The sequence below is a fragment of the Bombus pascuorum genome, chromosome 3 (assembly GCF_905332965.1).
Source record: "Bombus pascuorum chromosome 3, iyBomPasc1.1, whole genome shotgun sequence".
NCBI classification, from domain to species: Eukaryota; Metazoa; Arthropoda; class Insecta; order Hymenoptera; family Apidae; genus Bombus; species Bombus pascuorum.
This window is the reverse complement of record NC_083490.1, coordinates 13,016,691-13,032,495: the sequence shown is the minus strand read 5'-3', so window position 1 is coordinate 13,032,495 and position 15,805 is coordinate 13,016,691. Positions and strand designations below refer to the sequence as shown.

At 36.4% G+C, this 15,805-nt stretch overlaps 1 protein-coding gene across 12 annotated transcripts in view; it reads right to left on the bottom strand.

Annotated features, from left to right (window-relative positions):
- The window catches only part of LOC132905063 (phosphatase and actin regulator 4B), a 397,089-nt gene that overhangs the window by 234,095 nt on the left and 147,189 nt on the right, over positions 1–15,805 (bottom strand). For all 12 annotated transcript variants that reach the window (XM_060955998.1, XM_060955999.1, XM_060956002.1 and 9 more), the window contains 3 exons: positions 12,234–12,398; positions 11,984–12,082; positions 9,893–10,231 (listed from right to left, as the gene is read on the bottom strand). In XM_060955998.1, the coding sequence (XP_060811981.1) occupies positions 9,893–10,231; positions 11,984–12,082; positions 12,234–12,398 (603 nt within the window). The remainder of the gene's footprint in view (positions 1–9,892; positions 10,232–11,983; positions 12,083–12,233; positions 12,399–15,805) is intronic.

The window sequence follows — 15,805 nt, the reverse complement described above, 5'->3', positions numbered from 1 at the left end:
TATTAATAGTAAGCCTAACAATTGTCCATAGAAAGTGAACTCATAGTGCCTCTTACTATTAATTTATCAAATTATTCATATCCCCCGGGACTTGCCAGGAGAAATATACGTCTCTGAACGCCTAGCAAACACGATATATATATTTTATCAACCAGCGTTGCTCTATCGATTCAGTCGTTGCAACGAGTACCGTATGCTGAAAACTAAACTGAAAAATATTTCACTGCGCTTGGTAGTTTTAAGATAGTTTTATGTGGCTGGCTCGGTAATTGATATCGTGCCTGATAACAGTGAAACAGGTGGCTAGCAGGAGAATTGAGACAACTTTTGCATTTAGCTGTTGGTCTCGCGGACTGAATATCAAAAAGGTAACGTTCTATGTTTCTTCAGCCATAAACTGGGAATTTCTGGACGTCTACCTTTCCCCATTTTATTATACTTATATTAGATTATTCTTACATTATTAAATTAATATTTCTAGTGCCACCTGTTCTATAACAACAGGTATAATAAGAATATATGAATAATATAAGAATAATATGAGAAATAAATATAATATAGTTTTATTTTATATAGTTATTATTTAACATAGTTATAGTTAATTCAGCTTTTTATTTAGGATATACCCATTAGCTTTTAAATTTTCATTCTATTTCACTTAAAATTCATTTACTCGTTAATTTACTGTTCATCCCATTTAAAATTCATTTATTTCCTAATTTACTTTTTATTTCGTTTTCTTTTTAATTACTTCATAATCTTCGCGACGTAATATTTTTCCAAGGTAGGACATCACAGATCGTCTCTATATACTATCTTCTCTAATTAAATCGACGTAATCAACTTCCACTTTCTCTCTGATTTTTCCTGTCACCGCAAAACTTCAATTTCCTCTAAGAAGGGAACATAGACGCAAAATACTAGAAAAACCAAACTTCCAACTTTCCCCTAACAATCACACGAACTGCCTTCACACCTATCAAAAATCCGCGACATTTCTCAAAACTACACCAACAGCCAACCGTAGCGACGTAAAATATCAGCTCTGTGAAATTACTCTCGTTCATCATCGCTACTTTTGAGACAGCTGCAAACAGCCTAAAGAGGGTTGAACAACTCCCCGCAACAATAAAGTCTAAATAAAAAGCAAAAAACGCCACCAGTGTATTGACAAATCATTTGCAGGTGCACGAAATTCAAGAGATCGTACATTCGAGTTCAATTAAACAGGGGTGAATTCATCGATGTACTACGAAGGGTCGGCTCTCTCAGGCGGCCGAGCTAATTATTTAAATTATTCATTGAAATGAAAATCCAGACGAAAAGTCCACCCAAATCCCTTCAATTGGATTTGTCTCTGTTAATTTGTACTTTCATAGCCGTACAAGTTTTTAATTCAGCTAACAAGTTTAAGCGTTGATGCCGTTCTTGGGAAGATTACAAGAAGATCGCGGATATTTATGCAAATTCATATTCTTATGCGCACGAGTATAACAGTAGAACTTAGAGATTTGTTCTAATTACCAAACATTGTAACAGCTACTATACTTGGATATTATTTTCGATATTTCCCATAAATGCACAGTCTTTTAAATAACAATTACAGAAAGATACATCGACTTTTTTTACGCAACGAGCTGTGAGTTCTGAGATTTTTGAAAATATTTAGTATCGTTCCTAGGAAGATTCCGATACTACTATAAAGAAAATCGTGAGGCAATACTTTTCTGGCTTTTTAAAATGTCAAATACCATTCGTAGTAACATTTTGATCTTACTATAGGGTGTACATTACAAGTAATAATTTTTGCAAAATAAGTAACAAAGTGAATACATCGGTGCACGAAAGAGGTCTCTTTATCTGGCTGAGTTACGTATTCAAAATTATTCACCGAGAAGTATCGCGATATACGAGTATGTAGAGTCATGGGTTCGATCGTGCTCGTGCGACCGATCAAACGAAAATTCCTCTCCGATCCCCCACTCCGGTTTAAATTTCGCCGTTAGTTCGACGTCGTCGACGACGACGACGATGCCCGTAAGGTTTCACTACAGGCCTGCGTCAATATCGACCCGGCTTCTCTCTCGTCATGCACCCTTTCCTCTTCCACCCTCCTATGCGAGGAGGCCCCGTTGCACGTACGCGCGAGAGAAAACAACGAGTGCCGCCGCGCTGAAATATGCACGTCGGCGACTAGCCCGAGAGCGCGGTACGCATGCTCTTTTGTTACATTGAATTTCGGATAGCGTTTTTATCGTTGTTCCGGGAAAATATGTTTTGACGTGGATTAAGGATGGCGGCAGTGGTGAAGAGATCTTGAATTTTCTGGTTAATTGAAGTGGATGAAACGATGTTTGAAGATTGTTAAGGATTGATCCATTTGAATTGTGAGGCTTCGGGGGATGGATTATATCTCAAGTGTTTTTTTATCGAATTCTGAGGAATGATGGTTTGAATGTTGAATTCACGAGAGCAGGATTCATGAGAGACGAGGAGGAATACAAATTGGAATGGTCGTTCTTAAATCTCACTGCGTTATAAAAGAATGAGAATGAATGTTTGATTTAGGAAATAATTATTTAAAGCTATTGCATTTTTTATGTGAAGCGGTGTATTGTATTGAACGCCGAGAAATGGTAGTTTGAGTATTGGATTTTGTAAGTATAGAAGGTATAATATACGAGGTGGAATTATTAATTTAAAGACAATGAATTTATGAACCGTAAATTTTGTCTGTAATAGAGATATTTTCATTAATTCACTAAAATGTATTAAATCTTTACATCAGACTTATTTTATCTTTATTAGAGTCTTATATTTACTTTTTATTATTTATTACTCATTATACGATATTCCTATTATCTATACAAATAATGTATTTTGATTTCACTTTATGAAAAATTGCTCCAGGCTATTTCAAAATGTCCCATTATATGTTATATCAAAAAGGAAATTAAAGATCCTCTTAAGGCGATATATGTGTAGATCAATATGAAAATATATGGAAATATGAAATATGACAAATGATAAATTTATGATTGTAAAACTTCAATTCATTATAGTCTGCATGACTGATTTATAGATGTGTGGATTAAAGACTGAAACTCGGGGAACGAGAGCAAACTATAAGTAGAAGTGGGACATGTATGGTCAGACACACTTTAGTAGCACCCTATACGAGCTTATTGTTAAAACCTTATATAAATTATTGTATTTATGTTACGTCGAGAATGTGTAATTTAAAACATTTCCTATATTACAGAAAGAATTTTTTCTGGATATTGTTTATCCTAAATAACCAAGACATCTAATCAAATTTGATTATGTTCAAGTAATTTACAAACCTGCTCGGATATGATTCGCAAGAGACACATATAAGAAATCAGTGAGTAAATTTCATATTACAACAAACTGCTTTTGTGCTCGTTTGTCAACTGTTGTCTGATTTGCATTTCTTCTTTTCGTCATGAAAATTTACAAACGTTGCACGATAACACAATATTGTTAAATGTACTAAATACAATTTTCAATTGAATATCCACGCGATGTACGTGCATGATATTTACAAATAAGTATGTATTGAAAACCATAAATAGGAGGAAATACGATTAATTTGAACGATAAACAACAGAAAATCAGGGAAACTGGTATCATTCACCGAACTTCGATGAAAATAACGTCAATATAAGTTTCTCCATATTTGTCTTCCAATTCCACGCTCTAATGAGTTTGCCATTCACAATTCCCTCGAGAACGTTAGTTAAAAAGAAAACAAGGACAAAGCCTTGACCAAAGAAGGGAGATGCAAACAAACGAGGATAATCTTTCGTAAAAGCATTATTCCTCTGAACGCTCCTTTAAACATCGATAAACTTCAACGAACCTGTAATTAAATCTGGAAAATAATTCTTACATAATTTTGCATGCAGAAATCCGTGGATTTTCAATTGGAATACAACGAGGCAGTGACTGAATAGCCTAATTAGAAGATTCGCATAATTTCCCCGACGAAATCTGCATAACTATGCCCCAACTACCGAAATCTCCCTCGTGATCTTCCCTCAGATAACACAAACACTCAATTGCACGGAATAACAAACGTCTTCTTCAAACAGCCATCCCGAACGACGCAATAAACGTCCCATCCCTTAACGTTCAGCGGTTAGCAAAGTGTCACCCCATTCCTCTGTCTCCACCCTCCGCTGAATTCGAACGATCTCCTTAACCCGGAGACCCACCAACAACAATGCCTACATCGGGTCTCGTTAATGGTGACCCTGATACTCTCTGTTGCTAAAATTTCCCTTATACCAAGGATTCATCACCAGAAAGGTCTACGAGGATAGGGGTGGTAACGCGAACAGTTTTCGACTTCAGCAGAGTTCTTTTGCAGTCCTTTGAAGTGATGGCATGACGCTTCTCATGCTCCTTTTCATTTGTCACCGCGTGATGCTCTCGCTGTTGGAATTCAGTTTGGGATCTTGGGGGAGGGTGGATGGGTTTAGGGTAATTTGTTAGGTAGACTGGCAGAGAAAGGTGAGTTACTAGGTTTTCTATGTTGTCGTGCGGTTAAAAGATTGAGGTACCGTAGTGAGAACAACGTGGAGTAAGGTAATTGCAAGAAGAAGAATGAAAGGTAATTGCGAATGAGCAGTAGCTCTATGTGAAGTTTATTGAGATCGTAATAGGTTTTTGTTGACTTGCAGGAATATTTTTAATGAAGGAACCATTTCATTTTTAATAGTTACTGAAACCTTCACTCTTACTAAGTTACGTTAAATTAATACGATTCTTGATAAATCAAATAAAACGTAAATAATAATAGGGTTTGGTATTGTTACGTGGTTGATAGACGTTGAACCTGGCATAATCAACGATGACCGTAGTCATGTTAAAACATAAACTCACTATCCCAAGGAATAAAAATTATCGAAACCGCGACCTGCTGAAAACTGCCCCTTGCTTCTCACTAACGACAACTCGATCATCAGAATTTTAAGATCCCATCCTTGAAACTTAGAAAAGCGCAGTTATCTAACAAGATCGCATCTCCATCTCATTTTTCGATCCTTTTGGAATACACGGTCTCCTTAAATGCACGAAAGAGCTGAAAAACCGAAGAATAAAAATAAACAGGAAGGATATCCAAAAGGAAGAGAGATAGAGAGGGAGGAAGAGAGAGAAGAAACGGCTGGTAGGCTCTTCAGTTCGTAATGTACGCAGAGAAGCGTATCGATCGTCGTTGCCTCCCATGGTTCTTGCCACGAGACAGACAAAGAGCTACGCTAACCCAGCCTCCACAGTCTGCACGACGTTTTATCCTCTGTTTGCACCCTTTTCCATCCTACAGCTTCCATCACTGCCGCTTAATTCACCCCACCCTCCACTTCTCTTCCACCTAACCCTCTCTCTACCCTCGAGGTTTCTTCGTCTTTTCCGTGTTTAGCTAGGTAGTGGATCCAAAGGTCTACCTGAAATATTTCTATGGCATCGGATCGATGGAGCAGTGACGAGATCCGACGAATTTTGGCAGTCTACCGGGGCACAGGATGTAATTTTCCCTTGGTACTTGGGATAATTGGAAGAACTTTTTCGCTCTGGCTTATGTTTGTTGTTTAAGAAGAGCTTGATTTAATACGAGATGTTTTATTTTGACAGAATGGTATATTTGGATTGATTGTGATTTTGGAAGGTTGTTTAATAAGAAGATTTTTATTAAGGTGAGAGAATTTTTAAATTTCGACTTGACTGCAGCGTGAAAAGACTCATATCATTTTTTACTCCTAACAACTTTTTTTAGTCCGCAGAATTTTTAAACTTTGATCTCACTGTAACTTTGGGAGACGACTGGTATGAAAACTTTTACTCATGACGATTTTCTTGAATTTTAGCTTGATTGTTGTTTCTGAGAAAGCTAATTAATATATGAAAATTGCTGTTCAAGTGGAAGAATTATTTAGCTTTGTTAGCTTAATCATAAAACCACCTAAGAGCCTAGTTTGTTTCGTATTTGAAAAGAGAGGCTTATTCCCCAGACACGAGATTTAGTTCATACGCTAGCGTTCATCAAAGTAACCACAAAAACTAAAAAAGAAATCTGAAGCTAGTGGCGTACAGTTCTCAAAGAGAAGATTCTCTTTCCCAGCTTGGCCGCGACATTAACGACTCACCGGAAAGCCAGTGAATATTCCTCGCCGGAAGCAGCTGCTGCAGGAAGTGTATTATTCGCGTGTAACGCGCTTGCGAGTAAATTGTTCCACGTAGTCCGTGCGCTTAAAAACGTGATTATGCTCAGTATTTTGTTATCCTGCATGAAAATTTGACTCTTCTTAAAGGTCAATATCATTGACAATCATATTGATCGTGCACGGTCAAAGTCCAATAGTCTTTTATTGGTTCGGTGCATATTATGAAATTGAATTGTAATTGTGCCCGAAAGCTACATACATTTAATCAAAATAATTTTCACATATTTTTTTCCCTCGTCAGTAATGTATTATATTTTAAATTTATGATTTCATCGCTGAAAATCTGAGCATGGTTCTTGTTGAAATTTTGTTTACACTAACGAGATAATATTAAATAAATCTTGAACGCGGAGTGAATTTCGCACTAACAGCGATCGTAAGTTAGAATGTTATTCCAAGAGTAAATGTAAATTTATCGAGCTGAATGGCAACATTATGATATTTTTGTATAAGTTAGACATCCCGTTATATCAACTTTGCATTCCAACGTGACGTTCTTACAAAGTTATACGATTGAAAGCATTCGGATTCGTTTTCCCTAAACTCGTGATTTCTAAATTATGTCATTGTTGCAGCAAGCGAACGAACATGTATTGTCAATAACAATGGCCGTGTGAGGTTTCAAAAAGATTAAAATGAATTGTCAATATTATTGATCGTGTGCTCCTTTTGTCGTTTAGATTTCACAGCCAGAGCGTATCTGAAGGCGCTTCTTTAAACAAACAGCGAGATGGAGGCGTCGAGTTATACCGGTGAAACGCGTCAAGTAAATTCACGAATCGCAACAGGTTGCTAACTGACAAAAGGACTCACGAGACATGCCACGAAATCTCAAGAAATCTTGAAAGGAGGTTGGAAAATTGGGGTTTGAGAATCGAATCGTCTGGATGATATTGCGTTACCAGTTTGCATGATAAATGTGCTTTTACGGTTTCCCTTTAAACCGCGGCAGAAACATGATAGGTTTGTTTGGCCGATGGTCAGATATGGAGCACGAAAAAGGGGTGAAAGATCGGGGATTGTTCCTTGAGCCTGGTAGATTTGTGAACTCGATACGACGCAAAGGGATCAGGTGTCGTTCGTGGAAAGATTTCGATTCTGTCGTGGGGTGGATTGTAAAATACGGTTTTTGGAGTTTTCCAGAATGTTGGACATTCGTTCTCATTTTTGTCTTCATATACAGTGGTTACCAGAATATTTCTTTTTCTTATCCTTATTTTCAAATGAAGCATTTTTTTTTTTTTAATAGTAGTTTCTACATTTCATTTTTACAGTATCAACTTTTTGTAGTTGTATGAAGGTACTATTAAATAGTACAAAATTTAATATACTTGAACTTAATTAATTAGTACATAAATGATATGATAAATACAATGGTGTACAAATACTTTTGTAATTATTATACTATTAATTATAAATTTAAAACGTCTGCGGTTATACCGATACCGATTCTTCTGCTGATTTTATCAATAAAGCAAAATTAATGCAACACACTTTAAGGAAGAAAATGTTTTGAAGTAGTAAAATTGAAAACTAGTTTGTCTTTAATACGTTTCCATAATATATATACATATATGCAATCACTAATCACCAAAGAGAATTCTGCAACCTAATAATCTTGCATCCTTCTGAAGGATGGACACGTCTGACATTTGGTATTAATTGAACAGGCATGATTAAACGTTGTCAAAGTTATTATTATTGCGCGACTCAGTTGGACGAGGCGGAGATTCCATGAGATATTTAAGCGATCGTCATGCAGCACGACATACCACGATTGTACTTGGTAGCCCATTAATGCCGCCTCTAGCACGTGATTCCTGGTAATTAGGTCAACGCCGTACTCGCGCCATTGTGCGTGTTCGCATTAGATACCATGGGGACGAGGCTATAATTTCCCTGGCCTTTTTTGCAACCACTTCAACTCTCCTACATGCTAAGAAATTTTAATTTCAAGATAAACGTCGATGAGACGACAATTTGCGTTTCGCACAGATATTTCACCTTATAATTGAAGAAGACGAGTTAATAGGTCGCTGTGATTGCTAATCTCTTATTAAGAAACCTTGTATCTCTTGACGAGTCGTTTTATTTCTCCTAACGATAAATTATGTCAATATAAGCGGGCTAAAATTGTTCTAATAGAAATTGATTTGCCTTTATCAAATTTTAATTTGGTGGTTACAGAAGATTTCGGTTAAGAAATGATCCAATTAACAGAAATTGGAACTCTGATCTGATATGATAGAAGATTTATTTTTAGAATGCATCGTAGTATTAGAGAGACTTTTCCTACGGTAGAATCTTACACTTTTATTATGAACCAGGATAGTGAATTATAAATTTAAGCTTTTTGATTTCTAAGAATTTTGTTCGTTGAAAGGACGATGAAATTTATTTTCTGGATAGAAAATTCCTAGAATTCTCTAATAATATATCTGATCTCATCATGTCTCTTTATCACCTGTTGAATTAAACCTAATCTCCTGTGTCCTTTTGAATCATACACACCCCTTTAAGTAACAATCTCCCCCTTCAATTCCCAAGCGACTCCTAACCAACCCCAGTATCTTCCACCGCGATCCTAACACACCCAAAATCCTGTAGCAGCATCGACAACCCTAACCTACCGCATAAAATCATCACGAACTTTCTACAGCCAATCAAACCTCTCGTCAAACCAAATATCAAACACCGCTATTGATCATATTTGACCATAAGACCCTTAATCCAGTTAGTAAAGTCGATGGAAATGATATAATCCGCTCGTAAAATCGGTCAGATGTTAAAATTTACATATTTTCAAAATCGAAGTAACTAATTTCAGATATTTGGCAAGCATAAGTACTTAGGCTCCGAAAGACTTAGGATGTGTTTTCTGACGACTATTTACGTCAAAACGATCAAATATACCATAGATACTTGAGACTAGTTATGTTCTTCTTTAAATGTTTCGTTTTCATCGTCTTCATTATGTATTATGAATTTCAACCGTATAATTTATAATCAAACTAACGGATTTTTATGCATTTTTATATTACTATGAACATAACTAAAGAAACGGAATCTAAATAGAAATTTATTTCACCTACCAAGTATCATAATAAACACTCTATTTTGGATATTTTACATGTTTTCGCATATTGTATAAATTATATGCATTTTTGTAGCACCAAATTTCCCATAAATGCGTAAAAATCCCTAGTCTAATTACAATCGTGGACAAAAATAATTGGACAGTCAAATTATTTACTGAATAATCTATATATACCACATAGAAGGATATACATAATACATGGGATACATGGATATATAATATATATAATAGGGGATATATAAGATATATGATAAAGGATACATAATATCCTATAATATTATATATCAGAGGATATATAATAAATAAAAGTTAAGTATCTAAAAGTAGTAAGTACCAAACCCATTACACGTCCATTTATTTTTTGTCAACGACTACGTCTAAACGAAGTTGTACCATACGATCGTATAGCTGAATTCCAATCTGTACATCCCATACATCTCAATTCCAATTCCCAGAAGAAAAGATGCAGCGCACACCTTCCCATGCTATATATCTCCATGAAATTCGAGTATTGCGCGTTCGGATCATATCGATATTTGCATCTTACCTTGCGTGCTGCCGTTGGGCTGACCTGGCTGTGGTATCCCTGGATAAAGGGGCGAGGGATGCGGCGAGGGTTGATTGCTGGGCGGTCCTGTAGAATGCGGATTGGCAGTCGTAGGGGTCGGCGTGGCCGATGCTACTTGCTGGGATTGTTGGGATTGCTGCACGGTACCGGCTGACGTGGGTGTTGCTGCAGGGGTGCCACCACCACCGACGCCACCGGTACCAATACCCCCAGCGGCTGGTTGCTGCTGTTGCGACTGTTGTTGCTGCTGTTGCTGCTGCTGGGGAGTCTGTTGCGGCGTCGGCGGCTTCTGACCGTCGGGAGAGTCGCCGGCCGTTTCTGGAAACGAGCAACGAGAACGATTAGCAGGAAATATTAATGAACACAGCAGGGTGTCTGAAACAGTCTGTACGCACGTTTCTGCTGGTTTAAGCGAATGGTTTTCGGGCAATTGTTCGTACTGGGAATAGATGGTTTCTGACGATGCAATTTGAAGAGGAGGATTGAAATCGATGGTGAGCGTGTACAATTATTATCGTTTAAAGCTATTTCGGCCTGCAACTGTTTGAAAGTGTTTTGCCGTTTGCTCTTGAGAATGTGATGAAGAGATCGATTAGCTCCAACAAGAGTGAAGTTTTCAGAGTTGAAAGAGGAATTTCGGATGTTTGTCACATCGATGTGTGTTTAAGTTTGATGGGTGTATATTTTATGTTTAAGTTAGTACAGTCAAAAGGAAAGGATAATATAGAGGTAATTTAGTACGGCACAGGAAACGACAAAAAACACGACAGGACCGAAATTGATACGTGGAATGTATGAAATAAACTTAAATTTCTGACAGAAGTTTGTCTTACCACTTTTGTCGGTAAGAAGGTCCGTATCATTATCGTCTCATGATAAAATAATCGTTCAACTTTCAAACTCATCTCTGATGGTTCATGAATTTTAAAAGATGGAGCCGAAAATTTGGTCTCTCAGAAAACCTAAAGGCAATTACCTCTTTATCCTCAGTATCGATTCGGGCACACTATACAATAAACGTTGCCCATTTGCGCTATTAGAAAATATACCAACAGAGAGGAGAAATATATGAAGGCAATCTGCAGAAAATATGAAACAACCACGATAGCTATCCAAAATTGGCCACGTTTCTATAAAACGAAGGTAGACGCATCACGTGTCCGACGGTTCCGGAAATTGAGCCCATGTCTGGGTGATAACAAGCGCGAAACCTAATTACGTTCTTTAGCGTTTCGTCTTGCCATTCGTGTCTCGTTCCCACCCGCAAATCATGGGCCCTTATTTCCTGATCAGCCGGAGGCTGGACAATTTCCACGGGACAGACGGTCCTGTACTCGTACATTGCCGAATTTGTCCACCACGAATGAAGCTCCATCCCACAGAGATCTCATCCCCCAAAGTGACTCGAAATTTGAAACTTTAGCGATATTCGATGGTTGTTTCGAATTTGATAACATTCGTACGCGTAGATACTGGTTTTATGATTTCATAGAGTTGGTTTATGGTAGTTCACGATGGTTGAAGTTCGTACAGATAAGAGAAATTGGGGTTGAAGAGAAACTTGAGATAAGTGAACGTAGTCTGTGGCTGAGGGGAAACATACATATGTTACTCTGAAAGCTTGGTATGTTAGTACGTTCGTGAACGATGACCATGGCTGTTAGGTTGATTTATTCGAGATTCAGAACAAACTTTAAATAAGTGGAGATAATCAGAGATAATTTGATTATAGATATTAGGTCGTTAAGTATAAAATGTCATATTGTTTAAAATTTGATATTGTGTTTTAAGGTTTGACCAATTGTTATGTGATTCGATTTTGTTAAATTTTTACAGAATAACAATTACCTCTTCAAGGATATTCGTGGGTACATGGATGTTTAATTTTTGTGTAAATAAAACACGAAGGTATGTAAGTTCGATCAGAAAATGGAAATTTGAATTTAAATTGTACCATCGTAAGGAACAATCGCACGAATGAAATATGGGACAGTTCAATTTCCTCTCGAGCATCGACATTTCAGGTTTTCCTATAAAATCTCTGACATACGGTAAAAGCGGAAAACTCACCATTTTCCGGAAACGACGTGGACCTTATGACGGGCAACAGGATTCCTTTCTGTACCAACTCGTCTCTGCTAGCTCGTACAGAGATTTTCCTCTCGAGCGCTGCAATCGTGAAGAACAACCCCTAGTTAATATCCTGGTTTATCGATAAATCGCCACTAGTTCATTTAGTGTATCAAATGATACCCTTAAATTATTTTTCAATCTATCATTTCACGTTTTTTTAAATATTTATTATTAAAAATATACTCACACAATGAGGCAGCTTCGAATTTATCCGATTTCTTTTTCCGTTTCCACTTCCACGGTTTAAAGAGTCTACCGAGGGCTGAAAATTTGCTTTTTCTCTCAAGGGGTGGTGTTCTTGCCCCCGAGCCCAAACTGTTCGTTCGTAATGCCGCCCCATTTTGCTTTTTCGCTGTAACAGACAAATATATTTACATATAGAAATTGTTTCCAGTTGCATAATATGTTAGAAGTATTATTAGTAGACTGCGAATGTTCATTTTAATCTCATGTAATTGAAGAAACAGAATCTAAATAGAGATTTGCTTCACCTACTAGATATTATTACGAATATTTTGACATATTTTCGTATGTTGTGTACATTTTTATGCTTTTAAAATCACTATAAATGCATAAACCCGTCGTGTAATTATTAAAAATATATTTTATTAATGAAAAAATGCTAAAGGTAGCCGTATAAGAATCTTATCGTAGAAGGATTATGTTACAAAATAATGTAGCGACTGAAATCAAAACGATTGTCGGTAAAATAAAAGGGTGCAACTTCATCGACTGTTGCATTCCACTCGTGTTATCGACTTGGGATATGATTGCCGCGTTTCCACGATTTTCCAGGAAAACGTAAACCAGGAATTTCTACGTTACCGACAAGGGATGAAACATCCCCTAGAAAATGCATTTACCACAATCATACCGGCGAATCGATGATACCTTTAACGAAACAATTCGAGGAAATATCGTTATCGTTTGTCGGAACACTTGATTTCTAACGAATTTACACATAAAATGTTTATTTTACGAACAAATATTAAGGTAAATATAATCAAACTGATTTATATACAATAAAAAAAAAAAAAAAAGGAAAAAGCAAATAGAATTCATTCATATATTGCAGATATAACATTTTCTACTTACTTCTACTTTGGAACTTAAAGGAAGTTCCAAAAAGTAGACAAGACGATGACTCGACAATAAAAGGTTCATATTAAAATACTTCCGCTTGTCTTTACCTCGAAAGGGAAAAGAATATAAGATGAACTCAGTCCTCTGCTAAAACTTCTTAAAGATTGTTCTACCAAGCTATATTGCCCCCGCCCTTTCCGTAGTTTTTAAGAAGGAAGGTTTCTGGGCGATGGACAAAAGGAGATAAAGCACGTAACGTACGATGATAATACGATGAAATACGACTTTCATTTCCTTCGGAAGTAAAACTTATTTTTCAGGATTATTGTATCTCTCGAGGTATGACACTGTTTACAAATGTTGGACAAATATTCGCGGAGAATTGCACTGAGCTTGGCCAGCTCTCTCCCTCTGTCTCTCTCTCTCTCACACACACATACACACATGGTTCTGTTCCTCTTAACTCATTGTTAGACGGCCATGTCGATGTCACCATAAAATCAATACCCGACATCGTGGCCCCATAGATATTTAATGGCTATGGTCTTTCATAAAAAAAGACGATATCGTTTGGAAAATATGATCAAATAAATTTTTCAGTTATATTCGGGAAAGATTGGATAATAAAAAACTGTGAAAAATGGGATTGAAGAGATCCTGAATAGGGAGATATTTCTAGTGTTTCTAGAATTAGTAAGCAAGGCTTGATATTAATATTCATGAAATATGATATATTGAGATCTCCGTAACCGCTTCGTATATTTAGAATTGTAAAACTTTAGAACTATTCCGCTCTAGTAACCGCCAATTGATCTCATAATAACATCCTCTGTTAACAACTAATTAATTCGTATAGCAATTAATACGTTGAAATTACGGTGACTGTTAAAGCATTTCGAGTCTTCCATGTTCCATGCGCTACAAGCTTAAAATTCCTTCGGATTTCGTAAAGATTACGTTACAACGTAATCGTTGGGAATAAAATAAGCGGTAGATTAAACGTGTAATAAACGTCAAATGAGAGTAATTCCGAAACAAATTCTATTTACCACGTCGTAATATGCAAAATGTTTATCGCCAACTCTCAAATAATTAGAATATACGACCTTTCTACGGTATTTGAAATAATCCACCTTAATGCAGAGCAATTTTATCAATTCTAAATTTGCCAACTTTTTTTTTAAAAACTATTATCCACACATTAAATATCCGGTCCTGCTACATATTGCATTATACGCTACAACGTCACAATGTTACTTAATTTTTTTTTATTTTATTTTGGTTATTTTACAATTTGTCCTTGTGGACATTTGGTAAAGTGTTATATCTTGTTGGTGAAGAAAAAAAAAATATATATATATATATAAAAATAAAATAAATATAGCATGTGGGCGGCTACCCCCAGCGGGGTGCCAGCTTCGTTTTTTCTAAGTTATATCTTTTATGAATGTTACTTAATGTTCACCTGTTTAAGAAAATTTAAATACCACGCCATTCAACTTTAACCGCACAATCCAACGTCATAAACGTCGCCTCAAAGAACTTTGTCCACGATGCAACAGAAGCAGCTCTCAAAGGAGAAACTTCTCTTGCTGAAAATATCTTGCTTGTACATAGATTTTTGTGAATGTCGAACGTCCATTAATTAATATCTGTTAGAACATCTCGAGCACGAAAGCTAAATATAATATAAATCATGTGTTTCCCGATGATGAGGAACAACTAAAACAACATAAGAGGAAGAAAGGGAATCGTCGTGGAAAGAAAATTTCGGGAAACTCCTAGAGAGGAATAATGGACGATAACGTGCGGTAGGGCAGTTTCGTCGAGATCGACGATTATTATCGGTCTTGAACGTCCCTCAGGGATACTTCTGGTTGGCAGATCTTCTATGGTGAATTCTTAGTACGCGGGGACGAATTTGGTTGGCCTATCGCATCGTATGGTCGTACCCAGTCCCCAAGCGTCTAATTTGGGAGCAATTAAACGGAGTGACGAAGGTCGATCGGTTTTGCTATTGACGTCTGTTAAAGGGAAATTTTGGGATAGTTGATATTCCAAAGGGACTACTAATTATTTTAACACGATGGAATTGTTCTAACATGTATATCTGCATGATCACTCACTTGCATGATTTTATTAATTGCTCAAATTAACAACTTATAATCCATCGTTTTGATGAGTTTGATATTTTTGATTGAAATAGGAAGAAAATTGAAGTAGTTAAAATAGGAAGCCGTTGATGGCGTAGCGGCTTTTAGCGTCATGGTTGTTTTATATAAGATAATAATAGTTCTATGATATAATGTAAGCATGAAAGTATAATAGATAGGGTTGCTGGTATCGATGAAATAGATACCGACGAAGTTTTCAATTATGAAAAACGTGTACCATGTGAAGTGAATAATATCAGTGTTATAAAATGATAAAGAAAAATGTACAAGACCAATTCCCACCCTCTTTCGCAGGTACTATAATGAAAGTTTCTGCGATAAAGTTTCTAGAAAATGTTTGCATTCACGTACACAATACCTTAGCATTGTTTAATACGTGTATTTTATTGGAAGTTGTATTCTTCTGGAGGTAGATAAATGCAATCTATGGCATTTAAATATATAAGAAACTGTCGTCGTTTGTTTAAAATTTTAAAATATAGGAGATTCTTATGGATTATTC